Source organism: Pelmatolapia mariae, linkage group LG15, assembly GCF_036321145.2.
Source record: "Pelmatolapia mariae isolate MD_Pm_ZW linkage group LG15, Pm_UMD_F_2, whole genome shotgun sequence".
NCBI lineage: Eukaryota > Metazoa > Chordata > Actinopteri > Cichliformes > Cichlidae > Pelmatolapia > Pelmatolapia mariae.
In genome coordinates this window covers 6,222,296-6,250,155 of record NC_086240.1, presented here as the reverse complement: position 1 = coordinate 6,250,155, position 27,860 = coordinate 6,222,296, and the positions used below count along the sequence as shown (strand labels likewise).

Genomic DNA, 27,860 nt, shown 5'->3' with positions numbered 1-27,860 from the left:
AAGAATCAAGCTCTTTATTTTAACACAATAATGAAACATTTATTTTAACAAAACATCACACATTTGGATCACTGTAGTTGATGGCATCACCCCCTCTTCCCCACCCAAAAACACCGTACATGACATTTGTGTAAGGAAGACGCAAATGACATTGAAAACTCACCAGAGAAAAGCACAGTGAAACCCTCAGTGTGTTAATAATGTGTCTATGCTACCTCATGATTGTCAGTGGAAACGTGTTATCAAATACAAACACATAATAACACAAAACACAAATGCAAAATGTGATATCCTGTCAGGAGAAGCACACTATGTGTACTTTGAGGATCATTTTCTCTTTTTCTCATTTCTTCTCTTGAGGTGTTTCGCTTTTGAGAGTCAACTTTTTTTCATAATATAAACAATTTTCACAGATTTTAGTGCTCAGTCTAACATGGAACCAAGTAAACATTAACCTTATTCACACAGCTGTACAAATGCAGCACTCCCAGAATATATTCTGTTTTTAACTGCATACAAAACACAGGACACAACAGTATATGCTGCTTCCTTGAGAGATAATAATGTATGAAGGTTTCATTATAAACACATTGCATTGGAAAATTTACATGAGTGGTTCCCAAACTGTTGGAAAGGCCCTCTATATGGATGTTCATTTTGAAAGATGTCTTCACCCAAATGAAAGAGCATGCTTCCAAAGCAACAGGTGATGGTATAAACCTGACCTTATAGAAATGTTAGACAATATGGAGCCTAAAAAAACTAGCAGAAGCAGAAAGCACAGTCTGATATCAAAAAAGATGATAAGAGTGTACAACTTTGCCACTGCGAGACAAAAATCTGGAAAGAAACTAAGAAACGTGACTTTTTGAAAATCTTCACCCTGGAAGAAGCTCCCATTTTCAGTGCCCGGAAGTGCAGTTTACATTGGACGAAAGGTCAAAATGCATAGAAAAGGCTATGTTTATCAAAATACCTGTGTATGTATGGATAGTGTAGAGTGAAACAATAAAAGCTGAACATTTTTCAAAAAATAAAGGCTGTTCCATCAAAGCTTAGAAAGAGCAACTACTTACTGCTGACCAGTCCACAGCATTGGACTTCTAAGCACTTAACCGGACAGGCAACACTGAAAGACTTGAGTATGATAAGAAATGGATTGGATTGCTGTCTGATGAAGAGTTATGTTCAATCTCCAATTAGCAATATGATGTATGGTTAGAGGCTAAAATCACAATGCTAGTTATTGAACCTTTTTCACAGAAGTCATTTTGACATGAACCAGTAGGCAAACACAGGTTTAGAAATTACATTAATTAAGCCTTGCTCCTAAATAGAAGATGTTCATTATTGTCATTAGTAACATATCCTTTTACCTTCTATGTCAAAATGGATGTTGTGAAAAAAAGTCGAAAAGTTGATAGCTTAGCCTCAGTGTTTTAGTTGTGGCTTTGTAGGCATGATGGTATTGATTAAACCCTTTTTATGGTGTTTTTTCCTTTAAAATGAGTCAGCTGAATAGCTTAAAACGTTCAATCAACTCATGGAGTTAGCATGAAATAGCTGGCTAGCAAAAGCTGCTAGTGAAGTTATTTTTTCAGACAAAAACCAAATTCAATGAAAGTGTAGGAAAACAAATTGTTTAAACTGTGATATGTGAATCTACCACTGCAAGCATTCACTTCAAATTAACTATAAAAAACAGGGATTAATAAGGAATTGTTTAAAGAACAAAAGTGGGCTCTGATGCTAGCTAGGCTAACGATATTCAGGTTAATGTCAAAATTTACTGAGAAGAAAACCTGTAGCTCTGGCTCATTGACATGTCAGTCAAATAAAGTATGAAGTTGTATTCTTAGTTCACTGAAGACATAAAGTTGTATTTTTAATGAGAAATTTCAGGTATTTATTTAATAAAATGCAATCAGTCTATAACTTGGCTGGGAAGTAGGAGATAGAAAAAGTTTGGGAACCACTGATTTACAGATGACATTTAGATGAATAATTTTTTTATTCTACTTTTAAAAGTATTACACCATTAGTAAGGTGTCCTACTGAGCACCACAGTATCCTGGTAACTGAACGAATACAGAAAAACAGACGTGGATATAAAGTCACTACGCTCCAAAGGGAATGATAGTGGAGGCTGTTTTATCGCCCCATTTCCTCTTAGCGCAGGATATAAATTTCACCAAGCTTGACAAAACCTGTGAAAGATGGCATAACTAATACTGAGTCTGTCCAGATGTAAAGTGGGAATGTCACTGTAAAGTCTAAACATAGCAGAGGAGTAGAGCTGGAAGGAGAAATCTAAACAAACATTAGTCAAACTCACTCAAGGTTCCCCCACTGGAGAACTTAAGCTACAAGGGAAGGAAGTGATGCAGCTTCAGCAAATACTCTAGGAGAAACACCTTCCAAATCATACTCAAATAAATCAGGGGGGAAAACATGCAGAAATGCAGTTAAAATAAACGTGTACTTCACATGCACATGTTCTACACCGTATTGGCCATTATCAATCTTGCTTTGGCTTTTTGCTGTCTGCTGAGAGGTGAGGTAGAGAAACGAGGGAACAGCAGATCTGCTGTTAGCTGACTTACGCTTAAGATGGCGTATGGCATTTGCATCTGTGAGTGTTGCTTGGCTTTATGAGAGGTAGAGGATCTCTGAGCCTCACACAGGAAACTGCCCTGAGCCTGCTAATGCACCGGAGTGTGTATCTGTGTATATGTGGGTATTGTGTGTGTGTGTGTATGTGTGTGTGTTGGGTTGTATCTGGGAGAAAGTATATGTCAAACAGTAAGTGCATCTGTACAAATATATATATATATTGTGTTTACATGTGCTTTAAAAAATGTCCAGGGTGTCCTTTATGCTTCTCCATAGGCTGAGGCCTTGTCTTTTAACAAGTCCAAACACAAGTGACAGCTCCAGCTTCCTGTAAAGAGAGGAGAGAAGGAAAGGTTGAAATCTTTCTGCTCTTTTCCATATATAGACTTTGCCTGTAGCAGCTTTCAAACATATAATATAGCACCACTGATGTACACTAAAAGCTGTCAGAGTGGCTTTCGGCTGCGGTACCTTCAGGAGGCTGGGTCATCGGTGGCTTCAGGCAGTACATGTGGTATCCTCTGTCACAGTCATCGCAGAACAGCAGCTGGTCCTGCATGAACACACAGTCACTGTCATTATTTTATACAATACATTATAAAACAGGGGCTTGCTGGTTGCACATTGCATATAAAATTAAAATCTTAATTAATCTTTACAGACTTTCAAAAGTTTTTGCGTACTTGGCTCCATATAATTCTATATCTACACACAGATAATTTATTATGTATTATTTCTCTGATAGGCTGCACACAAGCTGGTGAAAGGTCATTCCATAGCTTCACAGCCAATTCAAAGTGAGAGCCGACATTTCTGGAGACACAGAGGTTGGCACAAGGTTTTCCTCTGTGATACATACATCATTTTCTGAGGTGCCACAGAGGCTGCAGGACTTGCACTCGATGCACTGCCACTGGTATGTCCTGACGGCCTGCATCATGTTCTCAGTGAACTGCAGACATGTCGGATGACCTGTGTCGGGAGGGTGAGACAAACACAAAGGGAAGCAGGGGCAGGAGAAGTGGATTGCCGAAAAAAAGTTTACAAACTGTTTTGGAGTGATTTTAAAGTGGATCTGTTAAACTGATTTCTAGCTTTATATTCTTATTCTCTTATTTTGTGACTCACCTAGCAGCTTTGCCCAGTTACAGCTACGTGTTTTGAATTAATTTTAACACTGGCCATCTGTCTGGTGATTGTGAAGGCCAGTGAGTTCATTGTCATGTTCAAACAAACTCTGATCACTGATTAGCAATTTGTGACAGCACATTATCCTTCTGGATCAGTAGATGGGTACACTGTGGTCTTAAAAGCATGAACATGTTTGGCAATAATATGGCAACTGTACTAAGGGGACCAAAGTATCCCATTTGAATGTCCAAGCAGAATTCAACTCATCAGACCAGGCAGCGTTTCTTTCAATGGTTCCGTTTTTCCAATTTTGGTAAAGCCATGTAAATTGTACCCTAACTCTCCTGTTCTTAGCTGACAGAAGTAATACCTGGTGTGGTCTTCTGCTGTTGTAATCTGTCTGTTTCATGGTTTGATGCTTTGTGTGATGGGCAGGATGGCTGTGTTGGAAAATCCCAGTGGACCAGCACTTTCTGAAATACCCACCATGCACCATGTTTGGCACCAGCAAACATGGTGCATTCAAGGCCACTTTAATCCCCTTTCTTCCTGAACTTTAGCTGGTTGTGTTGTCTACGTTAATGGAGTGGCTGTAGCTCAGCAGGTAGAGCAAGTCATCCACTAATTGGAGGGTTTTTGGTTTGATCCCCGGCTGCTCCAGTCTGCATGCCAAATTGGACAAAATAATGAACCCAGAGTTGCTCTCTGAAGCATCCAACGGAGTATGAATGTTAGATAGAAAAGCATGTTGTTGTTTCTGCTCTACTTGGGTAGAGTAGAAAATCGCTATATAAAAACCTTTACCATTTACATATTGGACCGGGTTGCTGACCAGGTGTACCTAATAAAGTGGCCAGTGTGTGTCCTTTTGCCGCTCTCCAGGTGGTTTTGCTTTTTTATGTTTTAACTTTCATTTCATTTGCCTTTAAATTGTTTTTAGTTCATCCAAATGGGTTACATTTTGTTTTAGCTGCTTGCTGTGTAGCACATTGACCAATGTCTGCTGTGTTTAAGTGTGCTGTATACATAAACTGACTTGGCTAAAATTGTGAAATATTTCCTCTAATGTGATCTAGTTCACACACAAAAAAAGGATTTGACTCTTCACCCAGATGGCTGCGTGTTTCTCTGTCTTTGTCTTCTATGACAATGTTGACAGTGTATACAGCAAGCGATTATATGACAGGAAAACAAAACACATGCAGTCATGTGTGCACAGTTAAACACAGCCGAGACATAGTTTATCCTCTTCTGGTAAAACTACAACCGTGACAACACAAAAAGAAATATGTAAAGTGGTCCTCTTGTTGCCTGCCTTAATAACATTGTTTTTTTGTAGCCTGCCCACATCATCACAGTTATGAGAGGACAGTCATGAGTACACTGGTGTCAATGGGGTATCAATGAGCCATATTCAAGGGTGAACTGACATATATCTGGACTGGGAAAGAAGCCCAAAACACTGATCGCACTGATCCCTCTAAGCCTCATGGGTAAAATAACAAGGAATGTGACCTGTGTAGATATTTGAGTTACTGCCGTCCTCACAAATTACTCTAAGGATTTGCAGTTGAGAAGAAATCCGCTGAGACACTTTTAACAGACATCCTGTTGGCTTAAATGGATAATGGAGTTGTGACTGGCTCTTACCTCGCTGCTCACTGTCCTCTTTAGCGAGTGGAGTGACTTGAGAGTCCAAGTGCCTCCCTCCCCCATGTCACGTGTTTATTTTACCATGGAAAAGTCATGTTTTTAATTCCTTATTCCGTAGTCCACGGCGCTATCAACGTTTTTGGTCCAGATTTAAGTGGCATGTAGCAAAGATGTATAGTTTGTTATATTGATTATCTGATGCAAGCAAAGTCAAATGTAAGGACATTTTTATTTATTTATTTTTTTGTTTATGAAAAATGGAAAATGGCTCAACTGTTGAAAAATCCATGAGGATGGTAAAAAAATATATATTAGTGTGTCCATGAGAAACACATTCCCAAGCAGAAGCATATGTGAATATATATCCTACATCCTTTCCAAGACACTTTCCAGAAGTGTCTTCACTGTGGTTTTCTGCAGTCCATTATGTGCCTCATGAGTCTTTCATTGTTCCCTCAATTAAAACTTTAATGGCAGAAGGCTCAGCTAGTCAAGTTGTCCCATTATTAGCTGTCAGCAACTGCATCACTGTCTGAGAACGAAATATCTTCCAGCTCTGCATCTTCAAAGCCATGAAACGTGGAGGCCTCGCTGTCTGACGCGCTGCCGAACAATTCTTCGAGAGTGCTCCGCTTCCTCCCATCCTTCTTCGCTCCTCCTCTTCCAGCTACCATGAAAACATCAGCATCAGAGCAACACAGACAAGGCCACACAGTCTCCCAGTTGTTCTAGTACACTCTACCGTAGTAAGACAACATCTCGCTTGCTGAAATGATTCGACCAAAGGTTTTTTGCTGAGATATCCAGCAGATGCCGTTTTCGGCTAGTGTGGGAAACAAAACGGGGGGAAAAAAGGGGAAAAATGCAGCCACATGTGCCAAAGGATAATGCATGAAAACTGAGCAACAAAAGAGTGAAAGCATGTTGTCTAAAGGCAGAGGTCTTTACTGATGGACGAGGCTGACATGGAGAAGCATGCAGGATGGAAGCAAGCGGCGGATTCTGCAAATTCGTATGATTCTTTCCTGTGGTTGGCTCTCAGTTCTTATGATCTGAAAGGCTCATTGACAACCCCATTGAAGAGACACTTGAAAGCTTTTATTGCACACCAAAAGCATCTAAAGAAATCTACGTTATCACCTGAAGGTACAGATTTGTTTGAATTTTTGGGGAACTTGTTCTGAAATATAGAAGGACTACATTAAACTGGGTAAAAACATGTACCTCCCCTCATCTCCCTCCTAAATATATGTGTGTAAGTTATTCCTTTATATTTGATGCAAACTTTTAAACTGCATCACATCTGTGGCCGATAGAGAAACACAATTTAAATCCGTGTGGCAAAGATTAACATCGCAAGAAAGCGAGAGATACACATGAACAAGATCGTGGACAAAAAGGAAGTAAAGAGAAACAAAAATGAGATGTGTAGTAAGACATAAAGTAAAGTATGAGTCTAGCAGACAACACATTTCTGAAAAATCTCCACTGTCGTTCTTACCTGCAAAGAGAGATCAATGAAGTGATTGATACAACTCACACACAGCTAGAGGACAGTTAGCTTAGCTTAGCATAGAAATGTAGAACGGGCAGGAGCGGTGGGGTTACAGGCTCTTTCATGAGGTAACAATATCTTACCAGCACATCTAAAGTTCACATTTTGTTTTGTTTTTTAAATCTGTTTAAAAACCAAAAAGGAGATTTTGTTACCTCTGAACCAAACGAGGCTAACTGTTCCTTTTAAATTGGACTAAGCTAACCTAAGTGTACTGTGTTCTCATGAAAGTTTCTGTATCTTGCTGGAGTTTTTACGAGATGGAGGTGTTAGCCTGATGCCTAGCCCCAAACACGAAGGGTCATGTGCTGTTTTTGCCATGCCTTGCCAGGGTTAAACCCTCCCAACAATATAGCTTCAAGTGCTCAAGCCTACCCACCATGGCAAGGTAACAGCACATGGGCAGCCTAAGCTTATGGAGAGGGGGGCAGGCTTAAGACCACCAGGTGGAGGACAGTAATGGCAAAGCTGGAACAGATGGGACTTTCAGGGGGTGAAGCAAGTGCTCATCACCCACCAGGGACACCATGTAATAGATACATAAAACCTAACCTTATGCATGGTCTCAAATCTCATACTTCAGTATTTACGCTTAACTAATAAAAAAATAGTTTCCACTTGAGAAATTTTATTGTCTTTCCACTTAAGTCAGTGGGAACAAAGTTGGAAAACAACTAGGAAAGCCAGTTAAACTCCAGTTACTGAGCTGTTGTAGAGTTGTGTACATTCGTTAGAAACTTTATTAGCAGGCACACAAATCTGGCTTTGAGCACAGTAGCCATTCCCACATGTTGCTGAAACCTTCAGTTTACAAAACACAAGCCAAATGGAAGAAAGTTGGCTTAAAGGAACGATGGTCGTAAAAGGAATAATGTGGGTTGTTTCAGGCAGAGGATGAACTAAGAGGTGGCATAAAGGCCCAGTTTATGATAAAGATTTTCGTTCTGAAATACGAATGATACAAAGCTACTTTAGTACAGACAATGAATAAAAATATACAGCTGGAAATGAGCACAACTGGTCCCCATTAACTTAGTGTTAAGCTTAGATGGTGCAAACTGTATATGAACAGACACATGAGTTGTATCAATACTTTCATGTCACTCTTGGCAGAAAAATGAATGGGCACATTCTTAGTACACCTTCTTGCTGTCCTACTGAAATCACTCATATGGCATTCACTTTTTTCTACTAAGTCTTTTGGAGGGATTATATAACTATTGCTCCACTTGTGGTATCGATTAGTGCTTAGGCAAATACAAAATCTCAGGTTTTCACGTAAACCATCTATGACCAGTAAGTGAGGACTCACCAGAACGTCCGCAGTCAGAGCAGGACACCAGCTCCTCTGCTTGTCCTGTTTTCCTGTTGGAGTCCTGGTCTCCCAGGCAGAAGTCACAGTAGTCGTTGGGGATAACAGCACCATCAGGGCCCTTTTGAGCTGTTAGCAGGAGAAATAAGAGGAATGGTCCATGAGCTTCCATCCAGTCTGAGCTTTCTGTGTGCAAGTTTCTGTGACCTGGAACTATCCCGTTAATCAGTATGATTAAATACCAGCCAGCAACTTACGTTTATGGTTCTCTGAACTCTGAGGAGAAGATGGAGCCATCTCTGGTTCCTTCTCCTCTTCTCCCTCCTCCTCTGCCAGGTGAGTGTGTGTGTAATGGTAGCTCAGGCCAGGCCGGTTCTTGTAGCGCTTTCCACACACTACAGATTTTTTTTTTTAAATCACAGGAAAGTTAAAACCATGCAAAACTGCACACTGTCAAGTGAAAACATCAGTGTATGACACTGGTCTAAGTTAGTTGCTGTGAACACCTACAGAGTCAGTGGAAGACGGTAAGGCAGAACCTCTATCTGCGAAATAACTACAACTATTTGTTGCTAAGAAAATGTTTCCTAAGGTAAATAAGTGGAGAAAAAAGAAAAATCATCTCATTTATTTATATTTCTCTTTCTATATATAGGTATTTTATAAGTAAGTTTATTGAAACTTTTAATGCTGACCTAGACTTGTTATGATATTTTCATGTTCATTTAGGATTTTTTACATGGGTACACTAGCCTTGTAGCCATTATAGACGTTTTTCATTACACAGCTCTCTGGTGCATTATTGATCCAGCTATTTCAGCCTTAACAACAATCAACCAATCAATTCTATTTTCAAATATATAGAAATAAATCAAACCAGTGCAAACACTTATCTAAGAATCGCACACAGCTATAGAGAAACCTATTAAGCATGCACCCCTTAGATGAGCTGGTGTTTAAGCATCAGTTGGCGCATGCTTTGCAACAAGCAAGCATTGAGGCATTAGGTTTTTTGTTAGCATCATGCAGTGCTTGCACAGGGATGCCTAGACTACTTTAAAGCAATTAAAGCATTGCACATATTCAGAGCATTAGCATTCAGTCAGTCAAGGATGCCAAATGCCCACTAGCAAAAAGGCCATTCATAAAGACAGCTCAAGAAGCTCCTAGAAAGACAAGATGGGGACAGGTTGAGATACCTTCTTCAGCCTTTTTTGAGTTATACTTTTGTTTGTATCTATCTGGAACAGAGAAGACACAAAAGCAAACAATATCGGAAAGACAGAACAAGACACAAAAACGAGGATGAAATTCATCTGTCTGAGGCTCAGTCAGCATCTCTAGCCACAATTCCCGCGGCAATCCATTACTGAGGAATTCTGTCCAAGTACGAAAGTGGCATGCTGGTCAGGTCTGGATTAACAGCAAACTAATTTCTTCATGCTGCAGAGGACTGCTCTTAGCAACAGAGAGAGGGCTTTTAAATATATATATATATATATTGATACACGTGTTTTTTCTCTTAACAGCCAGATCTCAGGAGAACACAGTATCTCTGCTCTGAGAAAACACAGTGACTGTAATCGCAGGATGGTACATGTACAAAGAATGAAGTTTTCTTTGCCCTTACTGTCACAGACATAAGGTTTATCCTGGTCCTCGATGTTAACGGCTTCTGCCCTTCTGCGGCTCGAGCCTCGGTTCTGAAAGGATTCACAAGACACATGTGATCATCCATTTATTTCCTCCAACATAAGTTTAAAAAAAGCTTACTGTATCCTATAATGCTGGTAAAGTATTCTGCTTTCAGGTTGATGGTGGTGTTGAGTCTTAACCTATTTGGATTTTGTATTAATGTGACAGTTCATTACAATTCAAAACACACACCGTCATATATAAATCCTGTTTTTGTTTTCGACACTCACTTTGCCTCTGTTTCTGTTCTTTCTCTTCGGAGTATCGAGTTCAAAGTCTTCATCGTCATGGAAGCCATCCCCATTTTCCTCTGCCTCAAGTACTCTCTGCAGAGTGCAAACGCAAACAGAAAGACAGGGGTCAGACAGAGTTAGCATTAGGTCTGAGGAAGCTGGAAATAGGTAGATGCAGACATATTTACAATTCTCCTGGTGAATGTTTGATTTATTTGTCACGGGGTTTTCATTGTCATTTGTTGCAGGAAGACATCAAATCTACCTGGCCAATTTTCAGGGAAAGTTGGTGGAGAAACAAAACTTGAGATGCTGCTGTGATTTATTTAAAAAAAATATCCATGTATTTACACTGGCTGCACCTCAGAGAAGAGTGGACTTCGGGCATTGGCCAAATAAGATGTCAAATGAGACGCATGCATGAAGTTAAAGGGATCCCTACTGGTGACATATACTAATCTTCCTTATCTTATTTACCATACCTGTATTTCTAGCAATGTCTCCTCTTCCTTACTGAGGTTGTTTTTTTTCTCCAGCAGGTTGTCCCCCCTTAGTAGGGCCTCCAGGGCTGTGGCCTCCCCTGGTGCTCCCTCACGCTTTGGGGCCAGTTCTGCTTCTGAAGAGAGAAGGCAAAGGAGGGAATGGCAAAAAGGAAACAAAGACCACTTGAGGTGGCATGTGTATGTGTCTGTGTATAGCAAGGCAAGTGTGCATCAACCTGTGTGTTTTAATCCCACTTTTTCATCACGGCATTTCGTACTAAAGTGGCTAAAAGCTGTTTAACCTGTGGTCAGGCAGAAAGGAGCACTTGGGGTGTAAGGCTGCTATAAGTAAAGCTCTTATGTGAATGCATCCTTTCACACTGCACCTCATGCTTCTCGACACTTACAAGTACAACTTTACAGTATAAATCTCCTGACAGAACCACAGTGATGCTCAAATCTATCTGTAAAAAATGTAAAAACATTTTTTTATTGCAGTATGCTAGATTAAGCTACTAAACTGAAAACATATATTCCACCATAAGAAGTCGCCTGTGAGCCATGCAGCTCATGTCGGCCTGTGCTCTCCAGGCTGCCGCTGGTAAGATAAAATGATCATATGATGATGATATTAAAGAAAAATAGAGTGACGGCATTTAAAAGTAAATATATACACTGCAAAATCTCCAGTGTTAAATTGACACTAGAAAGTGTCTATATGTGTCCACTCTTTTGAGTGTTAAATTAACACTTTTGACAGTGTTATATTTCTACCAGTAACCTAGTCAGTGTTAAAGATTAACAATGACTAACACTGAGCAGTGCTAATTTTCTATCACTGGAAAATAACTAAAAATGCTAGTAACATTTCAGTGTTAGAAAAACAACACTGCTAATGTTAGTCATTGTTAATCTTTAACACTGACTGGCTTACTGGTAGAAATATAACACTGTCAAAAGTGTTAATTTAACACTCAAAAGAGTGGACACATATAGACACTTTCTAGTGTCAATTTAACACTGGAGATTTTGCAGTGTATCTTCCTATAAATACAGAGGAAGAAGAAATAAGCTCAGCTCTGTGATTACTTACACGCGTATTTAGTTACATTTTGCCTAAATGCCTCAAAGTCATTCGTTAACAGGTCCTCTAGTCCATTTATTTTATTTATCATTTTATTATGTGAGGTGCAGTTGTGGTAATTTAGCACAGATGGTAGGCGACAGAGTTTAATGATTATCATCGGGGTGGACGAGGTTTTATGAGGAAAGAGGGAGCTTTGGGAATAATGACAAGCAGGCTACCAGATCCAACATCAATAAAAGATAAGACAAGCGTGCTATGGGAAGGAAATTAGCCAAATACATATATTTTTAAAAAACACTCACTGCTTTTAAGCCTGTAATATTTCTCATATATTTCATTCTTCTTTATTTCTCCCCCTATCTAATCTCCTTCATCGTTCCTGCTTTCGCTCTGTTCATTTCCACAGAGACGAACTTGCTGCAGCAGTCCTGCCTCTTTGTCCTCTCCTTTCATCTCTAATACCAGGATGAGAGCCGAATGAAACTAAGGCTGTGATAAGAAAAGCAGGGAGCGAGCACAGCTGCTGAGGATGTAAGACACTTATTGAATACAGAGCTTCTGTACCTCTGCGTCTTCCCTGCTCCTCTTCCTCCTCCTCTCATTTGTCTTTTTGTATGCTATGACTTTGTGCTTGCGCTGCCTCTGTGTTTTCTTCATTCAATCACCGCTCTGCCTCCACTCCCCAGCACATACACGTTGTCCTTTACTTTGGTCTCTTTTGACAGCCTCCTTCCTGTACATGAAACCCACTTTCCTCCTCTAGATTGTCCTTCATTCGTGTCTTTACCTTCTTTTTTTGGGCTAAAGAACCCATTGCCTCATTTAATACATGCATGCACAAGTTGCCTGGATTTAAATTCTTAGGTGTGCATCAATAATTTCACATGTAAAGTCCAGTTTACTCATCTTCAGCCTGTGAAAGCAGTTGCACAACACCTTTTTTCCCTCTGGAGGATCAAAAGAGGTGACAGAAAGAGGTTTTTGGATGTTTGAAAGAAGTGGGCATGATGAAAGATGCTGCTGAGTTGCTTTGTGAGATTTTGAGAGTGACTTCACAGTCAGGACATCTTGGCTTCTGCTGCTCCTACACAGATCTTATGTGTTTTGTTTTAACCTGCTATGTACAAGACTAGTTGAGAGGACAGAAAAATGGTTCCTGAAACCCTAACATGAGCTGGGACGTGAAAAAGGAAAAGCGAAACTCTACAAAAACAACGAATTCATATGTGGCATGGCTTCTGTGTATTCACAGAGACAAACCTCTCTGCTCAGGAAGCATTAAATAAACATAAAGCATTTTGCAAAAGCCCACGAGGGGAGAATTCACATTCTTCTGTTTTGTTATGATAGACATCTGGTCCAAACTACACAATAGGATATCTCAAAAACAAAAGTCAAGAATTCTGCACTTCTACTCTCGGCGTCCGAAAGTTTTGCATGCCTCTTTAACTACAGTGTTACCTTCTCTAATTTCTTCTGTTTTTATGCAAGCTTGTTGGTTGATGAACTGGTTAGCTGTAGCTTTTGTTTTTTTGTTGTTTTTTGTTGTTTTTTTCCTCATCAGAAGGACTCTCTGTCCTCATCTTAAAAGCAAAGCAAGTCATTCTTAGCGGAAAGCTCCAGAGTATTAGATTGCATCTGGAAGACAGCGAGAGGGGAAACAATAGAGTAGAAAAGCAGAAACAAAGACTTGCCTTCATTCCCCTCCTTCACAGGTTCCTGGGGGCATTCCTTTGCTAAAATCCCAACCCACCCGTTATAACACACATTCTGTATGCATGCATGGATGCACACACTCAGGAGAGAGAACACACTTCCACATAGGACTCACTTACATTGTTATGCCTCATGGACAAATGATTATAGAGGCCCAGTTAGGGTGCTTCTGTGGTGCAACGGGGAGCAAGAGTCATGTGTGTGTGTGGGGGGGGGGGGGGGGGGGGGGGTATTTGTGTGCCTATGCATACGTGCGGCTATAGCCACAGAACAGAGAGAGAGGCGGCATTGATTCGAGGGAGAAAATGAACCTGGAGACCTGGTAGGAGAGACGGGCTAACCCGAGCCAGATGGCCAGACAGCAAGCGTGCGCAATAGCTACATGCAGATACCCAGCAGCACAGAGGCCACAAATAAAATAGATGTATTTATGTGACGGCATGAATAAATAAAACAAAATGCATTAAAGTAGGCTCCGTTGTGTAACTGTGGGTCTTGACTTTCACTGCATGGCTGTGCTGTTTGTCTCACCTAGTCGAAGCTCACACAGGCGGAGCTGGGGATCCAGGGGAGGGTGGAGTCGCCTCTTCTTTCTCCAGCAACGAGCGGGGTAGGTATACATCTGTCCTGCTGCCTGGCCTGGAAACACACACACACATATGTATCCATATATATGTACACACAGAGAGTCACACAGGCACACAGGAAGAATTTTAACAACCACTGGCAAGCATACCATTTTAACAAACCTTGCATTGAGCTCTGCAACACACAAACACAGTAATGCACACAGAGGCCTGGTCTTTCCTGACACTTAATATGTTGTAATATGATTTCAGTAGTGCTCAGGCACTACCCCATATATTCAGAGGGGTCCAGCTCTTGTGATCAAATTCTAGAGACTATTTATCACTCGCAAGCTAAAATTGCAGCTCTTTGAAGATTTTTAATTACATTTATCTAAGAAGTACCAAAAGATACATCAGTATGCTAATGTTGAGAAGATACAGTTTTACTTTTTTCCAGTCAAATGCTGTTTGCTCTCAAACCTTAATCGTATTCCACCAATAGCCACGTAGGAGGGAGAGATGAAAAACAGGGGTTTTAAGTCTGCATGAGCGGTGAATAAAAATCAAGAGATGGAGGGGGAGGGATAAACCTAGAATAAATGCATATAATGTGACTTAGGTCTGCCACAAAGTATAGGGTGTGGCCTGAAGGGCTTTGCATACAAGATGGAGAGCAGGCTATTTGTGTCCAGCTCCCAGTAAATAGCAGATTGTTCCCTTTGGCTTTACAGAAGAACCAGATGTGCATAATGCATTTTAACTGCTTAAGGATAAATCAGCAAACAGTAACTTGGGGAATATACAAAATATGAGCTGGCAGACTTTTTTTTACTGATGGAGGAAATCCATTAATTCATATTTATCAGTGTTTTCTGATATATGTTTATTAACTTTCCTGCAGCGAGTTGGGCAAGAAGATTGATACCACTCTCATGCCTGTGCAGTGAAGATGAAGCTCCAGCATGAGGCTGTTCATCTTAGCTTAGCGTAAAAACTGGAAGGCAACAGCTAATCGCTAGCCCAGCTCTAAATTCACCTACCAGAACTTGTAAAGCTCGCAAATTAACATGCTATATTTCACAGTCATTTCCTGGAGTCTGCACTGGTTTCCTGGCAGGCTCATTTCAATATTCCCTGAGGAGTGATTGTTTCTGGCCAAAAAATTAATCCAGCAGTAATTCAGACTTTTGACTTTTGTTAGCAGATATACTGTGTCAGTGAGTGAGTTGTAGACTGAATGTTTGTATATTCTATTACATTTGAATGGAGGAGGGGAGCTGTTCTTCCTTCTTTTCTTAAATCTGAGAAAGTAACTTTTTTCTGGCCAAAATCATAATTCAGATCCCAAAAGCAAACAAATAATGTGGTTCCTTTTAAAGTTTGTTTTTTTTTAGTTTAAATTCTTTCAGCTCCAAAAAGAGTTACTGTAGCTTTATTGGCCAAAAAAAAGATTTATTATAAACATAGTGTGCCATATTACACAAAACATAAACTACACTCACAAGATTTGATGAAGTTCAGTTAGTTGATATTGTATATAATATCTCCTAGACACCAATGATACAGGATTTTTAAGACGAATACTGATGCTGATGTTTAGTGATTTAAAAATCCAATAATCTGATATGTTGGTCGATATTTTTTTTCTTTCAGACACACAAAACAAGAACAGATTTCCCTAACATTTGTTAGGGAAATGTGACTCTGCCCAGTCTGCTGAGAGCCTGATAGGGATGTTGCAGAGCGCCCTCTGGACAAACTATGCAAAATAAAAGCTGTTTCTCCTGTCCGTTCACTTTTTGAAGTATTCATTTATCAGATGGTAAAAATGTCAGTACTGATAGATCAGACCAAGGCTAATATCAGCCGAAAATATTGGCTCATTGATAAATTGGTTGGGCTCTAATATCTGCCAACATGTAGCTATAGAGGTATAACCATAGGCCAGGTACTTTATTCAAGATTTTTTTTTTAGTTGATTTATTTTAGTAAGAGGAAGACATGCACCAAATGGCCTGGGGCGGTTTCAAATCTGGGCTGCTGCGTTAGCCTCATGGCATATGGGTTATTTGTTTAACCCAGTGAGTTAAATGGTGCACCTACTCAAGAATGATTTTTATTTTTTTTATGAACACATTCATGAATAGAGCCTGATCAGTGCTTTACATATGACATATTTAGTGAGTAAAAAATCCACACTAGTGGCAGTACAGATTAGAAGTTTACATTTTTACTACTGTTTGCATTCAGTGCTGCAGCCAGTAGCTGTAGCCTTATGTTGAATTTTTAAACGAGAGTGACATCAATCATCTCCCTGAAGCAAAAAATGCAGATATCTCCAAATGCAGACTTAATGAATGAATAACGTTTGCTACATTTTTCAACCTTTGCAGTGTTTCTCACCTGGCTGACGTTGGTGCTTTTCCATCCAGATGTAACAGTTGTTCTGTGCCACACCGGTTTGTGAGTCCAAGAAGGGCATGCGCACGCTGCGCTCTGCACAGAGTCGGGCATTGTAGTTCCTACAGTGTTCGATGGCCTCCTTATAGAACTGGTCGCCAAGCCTGTCCACAGAGAAACACGAAGAACATGTTAGGAAAACAGGCACATGCAGCTTTGATTCCAATGTAATCCATCAGGTTTGTTAGCATTTACTTCTCCATCAACTGCCCCATTCATTTAACATCTGAATTAAATGTATTATATGTGGCTACTGAGTTACTCACAACAAATTCCTGCTGTTTATATCTTATTAACTAAATGCTAACATTTGTGGATCGTTAACGCCACTAGTATAAATTGGATATCAGCTGGGTGTTAGTATAATACAAAAACTTGTTCTGGCTTTACAGCGTAAAGGCAGCTGAACTGAAAGTGATTGGCATTAGAATAGTGAGGAGAAAAATAACAGGAAATGATTAGGAACCATTAGAAGAGATAAAATGTTTCATGCTGTCAAATTTATAGATGACTAAGTGTGCCACAATGAAGTCCACACAACAGATGTGCTATAAACAGATGTGCATCGACTGATAAGAGGATACAAATCAGGATGTGAACCATCAATAACCTACACAGTCCCAGTCTCACAGCAGGATTTCTGCAGCTAAGATCATTAGAGCCAGAGAGAACAAACCAAGATTTATTTGCTTCCCTTAATGATTAAGTCTTTCTTAAATGAGACACATGTAAAAGAGACTTTTCTGTTTAGCATGAAATCCCTGATCATTTAATCCAATGCAGCATAATTAGTGTCAAGGAGGTTGTTTTCCATAATGCCACTAGGACTTTCTGTTGCTAGGCTGGAACATATCGAAAGCAGCAGAACAGCGTCAGTTTTTCTGTTTATTTACATACAAGTCTATCTGGCTGCCTATCACCCGTCTCTCTGACTGGCCAAGCTAAGACGGGCGGTCTGTGGATACTGCGCACAGATATGTAAAGAATGCCAAGCTGGACAAAGACCAGCTCTCTGGTCACACTGAATCTCACAAAGATGTGCAGTGTTTGGAGATGCAGAGGGTGAAGGAGGGAGGGATGGATAGTGGGAAGGGAGAAGGGTAAGAAGTGGAGTGACTAGCAGTGGAGCATGAACCAGGTAGTGCATGCATAAGATGAAGGAAAAGAGGGGGTGAGTGTCACATAAGAAGTAAGAATGGGGTGCCTACTTTGTAAGAGCAAAGAGGACATAAATAGGAATAGGAAGAGAGAAAACTGAACAATCGGACATGTGTAGAACAAATGGCAGCTGCATGTTTTTCATATTTGTTAAATGTGAACCTCAACTTTGGCTATACTGGTGCATCTGGACGTGGATGTTTTCCTTGTTTTACTCCCCACATGTTGCATCTGCAGGGAGAACAAAGACTCCTCTAAACCCAGAACCCTCTTTACTGGGTTTGACCACACGTCACAATGTAGAAGGAATCATGCAAATCTGTACCTTTTATTGCTTGGTGACCTTTTTGGCTCTCAAAATTTGGCCTTATCTTGAAGTCCAACAATTAGCTTTAGAGGGTATAGTTTTGTAGAATGTAAATGCAGTAACAGAAATGGCTTTTTATGGGAGGCAAAAAGTCCTAGTGGAAAACATATCACATGTCTGGAAACATACAAAGGACTGTTGTGTCCCATATCTGGATGCACAGCACTGCCTGACACACGCACTTCGGGTAAATCATCACATTTAACTCTAGTTATTCGTGTTATTAAGGTACGATAATTGCAGAAATGCCACTCAAATCCTATCAAAGCTCACTGTCTTGTCTGTGAATTTTTATCAAAAGTATATTTAATCTAATCCACAGTGCTACAAAAATGAATTTGGATTAATGTCAGAGAGAAGCAACTCCTTTCAGAAACAGGCAGCCAGCAGAGACTCCAAGATTGCTACCAGGCAATAAACAGTCCAACAAGTGATCCCCATAAGTCCACAAATATAAGTCAAACTGCTGTTTGTGTTATAGATTTCTCTAACTCAAATCTGCTGGTGACTGTGGACTGGAATTCATTTATATCAGGAATAATTCTCTTCATGTTGACTAAAGTTTTTGTGCAGAGACCTCCAGAAATGAGGGATGCAGCTGGTGCTTTTTGTGACACGTGTTTTTACAGTATGAGACCAGCAGTCACAGTGATCCACTCAAATCCAAATCTCCAGAAGAGACTTCCTGTCACATAACTCATGTTCCCAGAGGTAAAGTGTTATCTCTGCTGTCACTATCAGTTGGCTGGATTGAATTGTGTGTGTGTGTGTGTGTGTGTGTGTGTGTGTGTGTGTGTGTGTGTGTGTGTGTGTGTGTGTGTGTGTGTGTGTGTGTGTGTGTGTGTGTGTGTGGACCTACGGGTATTTCTCCTCATCCTTCCTCCCTCATTTTTTTTCCCTCCCCCGTGTCATCCCATATTGCCTGTACGTTTCTGTCCCGTTTTCGACAACAAAGCGTCTGCATAACCTCCCCGGGCGGCTTCATAAACTCTTACGTAAGTGAGTGTTCGTGCACAGCTCGTTTGCCTGCTGTGCATTTGTCTGTGTGTTGTATTCATTACGTGAGAGTAAATAGTGTATGAGGATGCCTCCAAGACTTCTGTCTGCGGCTTGCGTGTCCTGAGACATTCCTACCCAAACTTGATTTGACTATCCTCAATTGCTCTGTGCTCCAACCGTGAGTTAACTGTATGGCTGAGTGCAGTGATGGAGCTTATGTAAGGCGAGTTTTGCATGTCAGGGAACGCATTCCTCTTGGACACCAGCTTCCTGGATACTGATTGAATCTGCAGTTGTTAAGTGTGTTTTTGTGTCTGTGTGCACCACTACGACTGTTTCAGCTCATTCCATGCTGGCACAAAAGAGCTGTGTATGCAACAGTCAGTATAGGTTTCATTGGTCTTGGATCACTATTTCATCAGCTAAGGCTAATTCTATACCTATAGGCACAGGTAGGTCTATCGGTAAAAGCTTACAGAGGTAAAGAACATTTCAATCCCATCCTTTGTTCTGTGTTTGGACATCAGGGGCTATTGCCCTCACAGGTACCCATTAATGATGTATCACAGTTAAAGGGAGACATCACTGAACAGTTGAGGGGCTAATTTCATTTGCATTCAACTCAAGGCGACCAAACAGGGTCTCACACGCACACATGCTAGAGAAGGAAGTCCCAAAAAGGGCTAATGAACGTTATGAATATTTAATGTGGTACTCAGTCCTTAGCCAAGGGGAGTGGAGGCTCCATTAATCAGCCTTTGTGTTTGGATATCTGCTGTCATTTCTCTTCATCAGTCTTACTCGTATCTGTCACTTTCTCTTCCTCCTTGGTGAATTGAATATTTAGCCACTGAAAGAACTCATCAACAGCAAAATAAATCACTGTCATCCGTCTCTTCACATTTGTGTTAATCTCTCAAGACTCTCTGTTTTGATCCCATCTCAGTTTGCTATAATGTGCTACTGTATCTCACAGCCGATTATTTGCTTTGTTTTTAATAGTCTTAGCATTTTTAACACAAAAAGAAAAAAAATTGGCCCCCAAAATCTAGACCTGTGTTCTCAAATGTGAACATTTAACACTTTCGTTCCCATGTGTGATAAACTGCCTTTACTTATTATCCAAACCTGTTGACTTGAAAAAATAAATTCTATTCTATTTTATTTATATGGTGCCAATTCACAACAATAATCACCTCAAGGTGCTTTATATTGTAGGGTAAAGACCCTACAATATTAGAAAGAACCCTCAACAATCACACGACCACCTATGAGTAAGCACTTGGTGACAGCGAGAAGGAAAAACTCCCTTTTAACAGGAAGAAACCCATGGCGGAACCAGGCTCAGGGATGGGCAACCATCTGCCGCAACCACTTGGTGGTGAGGGGAAAGAGAAGACAGCAGAGAGACAGGACAAAAGACACACTATGAGAAACAGAGCAAGAGTTTAATAATAACTAATGATTAAATGCAGCAGCAGTATATAAACGCACAGAGAGTGAAAACAGATAAGCGAAGAAGAAGTGCTCAGTGCATCATGGGAAGCCCCAACAGCCTAGGCCTATACCCCTACAGCGTAACTACGGGATGGTTCAGGGTCATCTGATTCAACTTTAAGCTTAATTGTTAAGTTACATTAATTTAACAAGGGTGAGTTATACTGGCTTGTAAAAGTTAAAAGCACTTTAGTGCTTAGTTTAACAATTTTTTGCAATAAATAAACTCACAAAACGACATTATGAATGGTCACATAAAATAAGAAAAGTGTCATGTGCCATAGACTGCTGGGATAGGCCCCCTTCCCGCAATTCTGTTTTGGACAGGCGGAAGAAAATGGATGGTAAAATTAATGGGCCGATTTTCTTCTGAACACAAATATGAGATATTATTACATCTGCTAACATGCAAAAATGCTTTTTGTAGGTGAACTCCAGCAAGCACCGACTAATATAGTTCCAATTCTTAACCACAAAATGAGACCCTAATTACAGCATATTAAACTGTCTGAGCCTGCTTTTGGACGGAGCGTTTGTGTGTCTGGGGGCAGGCATGTTTGCAGGTGTGAATGCATAGCAGATTAAACTGTTGCTCTTTCACTACAGTTATTTGGAATTTTGAGATGTAGGCAGCTCTTTATCACACTAGTTTATAAAACTGGGTGGATATCAGTCATCAAGGCCATCAAGGCCAGGTTTTTGGTACACACTATATGGACAAAAGTATTGGGCTACACCTTTTAATCTTTGATTTCTGGCATTTTCAGTCCCGTTGCCACAGGTATAAAATCACACACCATTCCACAAACATTACTGAAAGAATAAAGAGTTTACTGAATCTGAGCGTGGTGCTGTAGTAGCATGTAACATTGCAAAGTGGAAGTGTTAAGGAACACAGGAGGAGGAGAGACCGGAGGCGGCCGCCGGTCCGAGTGTCAGGTGAACTGAACTTCAGGTATGAAGTTATGACCTGCAGTCTATCTGGGTCAGATATAAACCAAGTTTAGGTGTAGTCTATTTTCGTTGTGCTGACTTTACCGTCAGTTACTATAACTCGTACTGCGTACTAGCTAGCATGACGGAGTTTCTATACAGCTGGGTGGGTGCTATGATGTTACTGATAGTGAACTTTATTTTACACATTTTGTCCCGTACTTCAGCTAGAATGGAAAAAGACACAAAGCTGGAGTTATTCTGTGTCTTTTCGCTGTCAGCTGCATCTTCTTCTCTCATTCTCTCCCCCTCCCTCTCCTGTTGCTACTTCAATCATGAAACTGATCAATGATCAGCTGAGATGCAAGTCCCGTGACCGTCTCTCTTCTTTGTTTATTGCTCACTTTGCGCCAGAAAGAGGAAACCAGCGGATGTCGCGCTAAACAACAGCAGCACGTTTAAGCTTGATCAGCTGTAGTTAGAATTGATTTAATATTCATTTCTAGTATCAGTAGATGTTTGTTGGAGCCACAGCTGTAAAGCTTCTGGTCATGATATCGGTTTGGATATGTGTTGAGAGGGAAACATGAAGATGAAACCAGGAGATGTCCTTACTGAATCATCAGAGCTGAGCAGGTGACGGAGAAACAGGTTTACCTTTTAGGTGACATGAATGAGTTGAAGGGAAGTTATGAACTGTTTCTGAGAGACAACTAACACCAGGATCCTTTTCTTAGTAGCTGACAGCTGGTAACTGTGCAGGGGCGGGTCTAGGAAAGTTTTGCCAGGGCTCCAGGTAGGGCATTAACAGGGAAAGGGGGGCACAAAGAAATACTTCTCTTTCTTATTCTCATTTAAAGTGTCTTGCTTTTATTAAATAATTATCTGAATCTTACAATCAAAGTTTTTATCTGACGTAAAATGTATAGAAATCATACATATACCAACAAGACTGTACATCACTGTCACAACAGCGTTTGTTTTCATTCAAAGACTTTAAGGCTTTTCCTATAATACCTGGTGGGCCGGTCTCTAGTCAAAATGCCCGGGCCGATTTTTTGTCCCAGTCCAGCCCTGGGGACGACACGCAGTGAATTAATCTGAGAAGGTGCATTAAAAAATAAATGGCCGGGCCAGCAGTGCACATCACAAATTAGCTCGCATAGACACATTAGTTGTGCTGCTTCTTAATGACGGTATCTTAGCTAACACCCCCAACTACCAGATTCAACTTGTAATTGGCTAAAAATAGCCTAGCCTACTGGTGAGAATGACGTTGCTAGCTGGCGGTTTTTTCAAGCGATGTTGAAATTTCCACATTCAGACACTTCAAATGCTTCAGGAGCTGTCTGCTCAGTGCAGCATCAGCACGACGGAAATACACGGATACATCCGTAGACTCGAGACAGAATTCACAATGCATTTTCGGGACTTTCAGGTGTATGGACCAATGTTTTTTTTTCTGATCAAACCAGAAAGCTTCAATGAGCAGCTGGATTTGTCTCCCATTAACTGGCTGGACACAGAGGACATCGAAATGCAGCTGATTGAACTGAAAAGCTCGACTCTGTGGGGGTCAAAGTTTGCAGAACTACGAACTCAGCTGGAATCCACATCTGTGCGTGTTCATGGAGCTTGCATTTTCACCTGCTGGACATCACTACCTGACAAGTTTAGCTGTCTTTAGAAAATTGCAGAGGCCTTATTGACAGTATTTGGCTCTACATATCTGTGTGAGCAGATTTTCTCTCACACGAAGAGTGTTCTCAGGTAGCCGTCTGAATGCTGGACACTCGGGGACCTGTGTCTCTGAGTGGGAGACCAGAGATCACATTAACATGTGTATCTCTGTATTAACAAACATGCCATACTGGCCCAGTTTATTTTTCTTATCATTGTTGTGAGGAGACCATAAATAGCATTTGCATTTTCTGTTTTACAGTTCATTTGAATTCTTGTTATGGGTAAAAAGTGTCTTTTTTTTGTTTCAAAATAGCTGATAACTATTTGCTGATAGCTGCCAACATCTGCGAACAAATATAATTCTATAAAGTTTTTCTATATTGTCTGTAACTGTTAACATAGAGCGTTATTAAATTTATTGCTAATGCAATCATATGGCACATTGACTTCTGAGGAAATTTTAGATGGCACTCATCATCAGAAAGGTTGCCGACCCCTGATGTAAAGTTGCAGAGCGAGGTCATCGACTGATGAGGCTCATAAGTTACCAACAATCTGCTCACTCAGTAAATTCAGAGTTTCAGACCTTATCTGACATTAACATCAACACAAAAACTGTGCACTGGTAGCTTCACGGCAGGCTTTCCATGGTCAAGCAGGTGTCATGTACAGGCGACCCAGTACTGTTATTCACATATAGGTGTATAAGCGGTTCATCAATACAGACCATAGCATGCAATTTTTGTTTTTTTTTTGTTGTTTTTTGTTAACTATAGTTTAAATTAGCAGCTTCTGTACTGTATCGGAGCAGTATATTCACTGATTGGTAATTAAATGATGACTTATGTCATGGACTATAACAGTATGGTATGGTTTCTGAAATATTTTTTCCACTTCGTAGTACAGTACAGTTGTGGCATTTGCAGTTCAATAGATAAAAGTCTTGAGTTACAGGAAAACTGAACAATCCTGCAAAAGAGACTGTGTTAAATACTTTAGAGGTGGAGCCCTGAAACATGCAGAACTGTTTAAATGTTGTGTGCCTGGCCACAAGTAAGAGGTAATGGAAAGCTGTATGGGCAACGCTTTCACAATACAGCAATTAGGATGATCTCTGTAACATTACACAGATGCATCTTTCTAATAGACTGTGCTGGACAGTACAACATATACACAGCATCTCGAAGGAAAGTTAATAGCATTAGGGAATGCTGGAGGTTAACCGCATATTGAGCAAAAGATGGTCAGAGGAGATCTAATCCAGTATAGGAGTAAGTAGGAGCCCTAGGGGGATGTGTGAAGCGGGGCAACAGCATGTGGGTACTGATCGGCTTCTTTGTGTGGCACTTTGTAGGTCGAGCAGTGCGAAGCATAGAGAAGGAAGACGGAGGAGGAGGGGCCAAGGAGGCAGAATGGGAGGGAAAGGGGGTGGCGGGGTACAGGGTGGGGATTCGATATGTCCTGGGGCACACGTGTTCCCTTTCAAACCCTGTCACACTCATTTTTCTCCCAAACACACAAATGAGCGTACACACTAGCGCATTCATGCACACACACACACACACACACACACTCTTGCCTGTACGCAAACAGACACACAAAGGGAGTAAAAGGGAAAGGTGCAAAGTGCAGTCCGAGGTGGAGGGAAGAAGGAGAGAGGCAGGGCAAACAGCTGAAGAGGAAAGGGTGTTGCAGAAGGGGGGAAACCCTGAATTAGATGCTCTTGCTGTTGTTTTGCTGAGGGATGGGTGGAGGACCAGAGACACCAGAAGTCAGGAGAGGTGAAGGAGTGGAAGGTGTAGACATGGCTTGACCCATACGCCATTTCAACTCAGCATGAGCATTACTGGAGTAAATGTGGAGGATAAAATGTTTGTCCAACATAAAAGATTCTATTTTATATTGTAAAGGATACCACATGCTTATCTCTCAGCTCTCCAAAGTCTCACATATACCCATAGGGAGAGAAAAATGTTTCCATGTGCAGAACATGAAAAAAAAGAAAAAGCATTGATCACTGCTTGGAGGTTTCCATTTTAAAAAAATGTTCTTGTCCATTTAATTGTCTGTGCCTGGAAACCATTCCATTCCCATTCCCTGAGCTCGGATAGACAAAGGCCAGGGTTCAACCCAGCGCTCAGAGTGTAGTATAAATGTATGCAGCAGGACTAAATGCAGCCAGACAGACACCCCTCCACCCACCTCCATCACTCACTCATGCTCCCTCTCACAAGAACTGGGGGAGGGGCGCACTTCTACGCAAACATGCAAAAAAAAACCCACAATAAAAACCCACGACCCCAAACACACTGACAACCCTACATCTCTCTTACATTTCCTCTAATCTCAGTTCAGGTTCTCTCAATCCTTGTGCAAACACAACCACACCACATCCTACCTGAGCTCTTTGGTTTTTATTTACAAATCCAACTCTAATGAAAGAAGGTAACAGGCGCGATATGCACATCTCTGCATATGAATCACAGCGCTTATTTGAATACTTCTCATGTCGGCTTCTGATTATCCCACCCGGCCTCCCAGGATTCAATTACCAAAAGTCTTTTTGAAAATGAGAATTTGAGTCAGTCCAGGAAAATATGCATTGCTAAACATGAGCGAGCGAGTCCACAAAGCCAGACATATTTACTGCCATGTTCCTTATGGTTATAATTCATCTGTCAGAGCTGGGCACTGACAAGAGAGCAGGCTAGATTATTACCACGTACTCGCTGAGCGCGCATTATTAACGTGCCACATCCTGAGTACGACTCAGAAGTAAGGCCTTTTGTTTCAAACACAGTAGACTCTGTCTAAAACGTAGACCGCGACTTTACTTCCCAAGGTTGTAACTCACATGTTACTTGATATTGGGTCTTACATTCCAACACATTACACTTCACATACACTTTTCATTACAGTTGCCTCTCATATTTTGCTCTGAGCTTATACTAGTATGTCTGTTGTGGTAGGTGGGGTCCTGTGTCCATATGCATATCGCTTTCCCTTTTTTGCAGATATTAGATTGGTGGGGGGTGTCTATCTGAGAAAGCCCTGCTGCATGCAAAGGGCAGATGGGACTCCCTCCCTCCCTCTGCCCCAGCATCAGCCTGTCTCTTTTTCTTTTTTTTTACGTGTACCTCCGTTAACAGATGGACCCAGCGAAACACTGAAATACTGGGACGCTCTCTAATCTGCTGCTCTACATGCACACAAAAGCAAACACATATACCTTCATTCCCTACAGCCTAATCTGTTTCGGTACAACACAGAAGCATTAAGTCCCCCCCTCCTCCACACAGTAACCATGTATGACATGTTTCTGGTTGTCAACAACAACAAAAACAACAACAATAAAGAGCTCTACAAAATAAGAGCATCATTTCAGAATCTATTTTAAGGGACCCGCAGCAGCATTCCGTTCAAATTATTAAAACACTTGTCTCTTGCACAAGAAACTGTCAAACACTGCGCATTCCACATGACCAGTGGTAAACATCTGCCGTCAGCCAGCAGCAGGGGGGGAACATGCATTCTGTGATATAATGAAAGTTGGTTTTATCCCGTAAATCTTTACTCTACTTAGGATCACATCCCATTAACCTTTTTTTAAACCCATGCTCATATACATATTTTTTCTACAAATGCATTTTCAAACCGCCAAGATCGGCTTTAAGCAGTTTATTCCTCCACGCACACAAGTTAAAGTTAATGTAATAACCTGCTGTGCGTGAGCTTGTCAGGCTCAGACAAGCACGAGTCGCGCAGTGGGAGCTTTGTGTCAGTATTTGCATTATATTAACTACACAAATGTCCCCGACAAGGACCGAAGGCAAACTTCTGATAGACGAATTTTTTAAAATTCTATTTTTTTTAAAGTAGAATGTCCGCAACTTTATGCATAAATGAAACTGAATGTAGTCATTTGCGCGCGGACTGGTGATGTTTTCCGTTCGCACACTGTGCATAAGTGCATGCTTTTATATTCGTATTGCACAATACAGCAACTAGGCAACGGTACCTGAAGATACGGAGACTGCCCAAGTATATACTAAAGGTATTAAATGTTAGACTTATTTAAAAGCGCGTGCATTCCCCATACAGTCATAATAGGTCGTTACATTCATCTTACACGATGCAGTAATTTCGTTAAAATAATAATAACAAAAAAGAAATGTACTTACGATTTCAAAGGATTATGAATGACAGTCGCCATCTTCCTGTAGGACTATAACGTAATATTCCAAATCTCGGTGTAGTTTGGGACCCTTATGAAAAAAAGAAAAAAGAAGAAAAAAACAGCCAATGCGGTCCTGTGCGCTGTGCTCCCTGCCAATACAGCACCAGCATAAGGACTTTAGGCGTGGCTTCAGATAAATCTGTCAAAATGAATGCCCCAGACCCCAGATTGTAATAACACCATGAAATTAACTTGATTTAGCCTTATCAGTGAAAACCACAACATGAATGCTATGTAGCATGGGATACTATTACAGTCTCACTTCTAATGTTTTGTTTGTTTGTTTGTTTTTTTGAGGTTTTTTGAGGTTTTAATGGCTGGAAAATAAATCCAACGACATATCAAACATTAATTGGTTTTTTTTGTAATTTAAAGTCAGTGCCGCTTTAAAATATATAGTGTTAAGGGCGTATATATGTCGAACAGTCACTTTATTTTGTATTTCAATATCCAACTGTTTCCGAGAATCCAGTGAAATAA

The 27,860-nt window shown here is 40.7% G+C and overlaps 1 protein-coding gene across 5 annotated transcripts; it reads right to left on the bottom strand.

Moving 5' to 3' along the window:
* On the bottom strand, positions 1–27,423 carry dpf3 (double PHD fingers 3). 5 transcript variants are annotated; one of them, XM_063496578.1, is made up of 12 exons: positions 27,325–27,423; positions 16,450–16,610; positions 14,009–14,116; positions 10,675–10,808; positions 10,190–10,285; positions 9,895–9,967; positions 9,464–9,505; positions 8,522–8,659; positions 8,265–8,393; positions 3,473–3,585; positions 3,085–3,166; positions 1–2,941 (listed from the first exon to the last, which is right to left on the bottom strand). In XM_063496578.1, the coding sequence occupies exons 1-12, from the start codon at positions 27,354–27,356 to the stop codon at positions 2,874–2,876; spliced, it is 1,176 nt and encodes a 391-aa protein (XP_063352648.1). In that variant the 5' UTR covers positions 27,357–27,423; the 3' UTR covers positions 1–2,873. The 5 variants fall into 5 exon arrangements, with proteins under 5 accessions (XP_063352648.1, XP_063352649.1, XP_063352650.1 ...); XM_063496579.1 differs by lacking the exon at positions 9,464–9,505; XM_063496580.1 differs by lacking the exons at positions 1–2,941; positions 3,085–3,166; positions 3,473–3,585 and adding an exon at positions 3,592–6,064.
* Between the last annotated feature and the right edge of the window lie 437 nt (positions 27,424–27,860).

Bases quoted from the DNA above. Each gene is read 5' to 3' on its own strand.
- dpf3 (XM_063496578.1), bottom strand. From the start codon at position 27,356: ATGGCGACTGTCATTCATAATCCTTTGAAATC. The intron at 14,117-16,449 runs GTGAGAAACACT...GTGTGTTTCCAG, and splicing joins AAAGCACCAACGTCAGCCAG to GCCAGGCAGCAGGACAGATG. The intron at 9,968-10,189 runs GTGAGTGTCGAA...GAATCCTTTCAG, and splicing joins AGAACAGAAACAGAGGCAAA to AACCGAGGCTCGAGCCGCAG.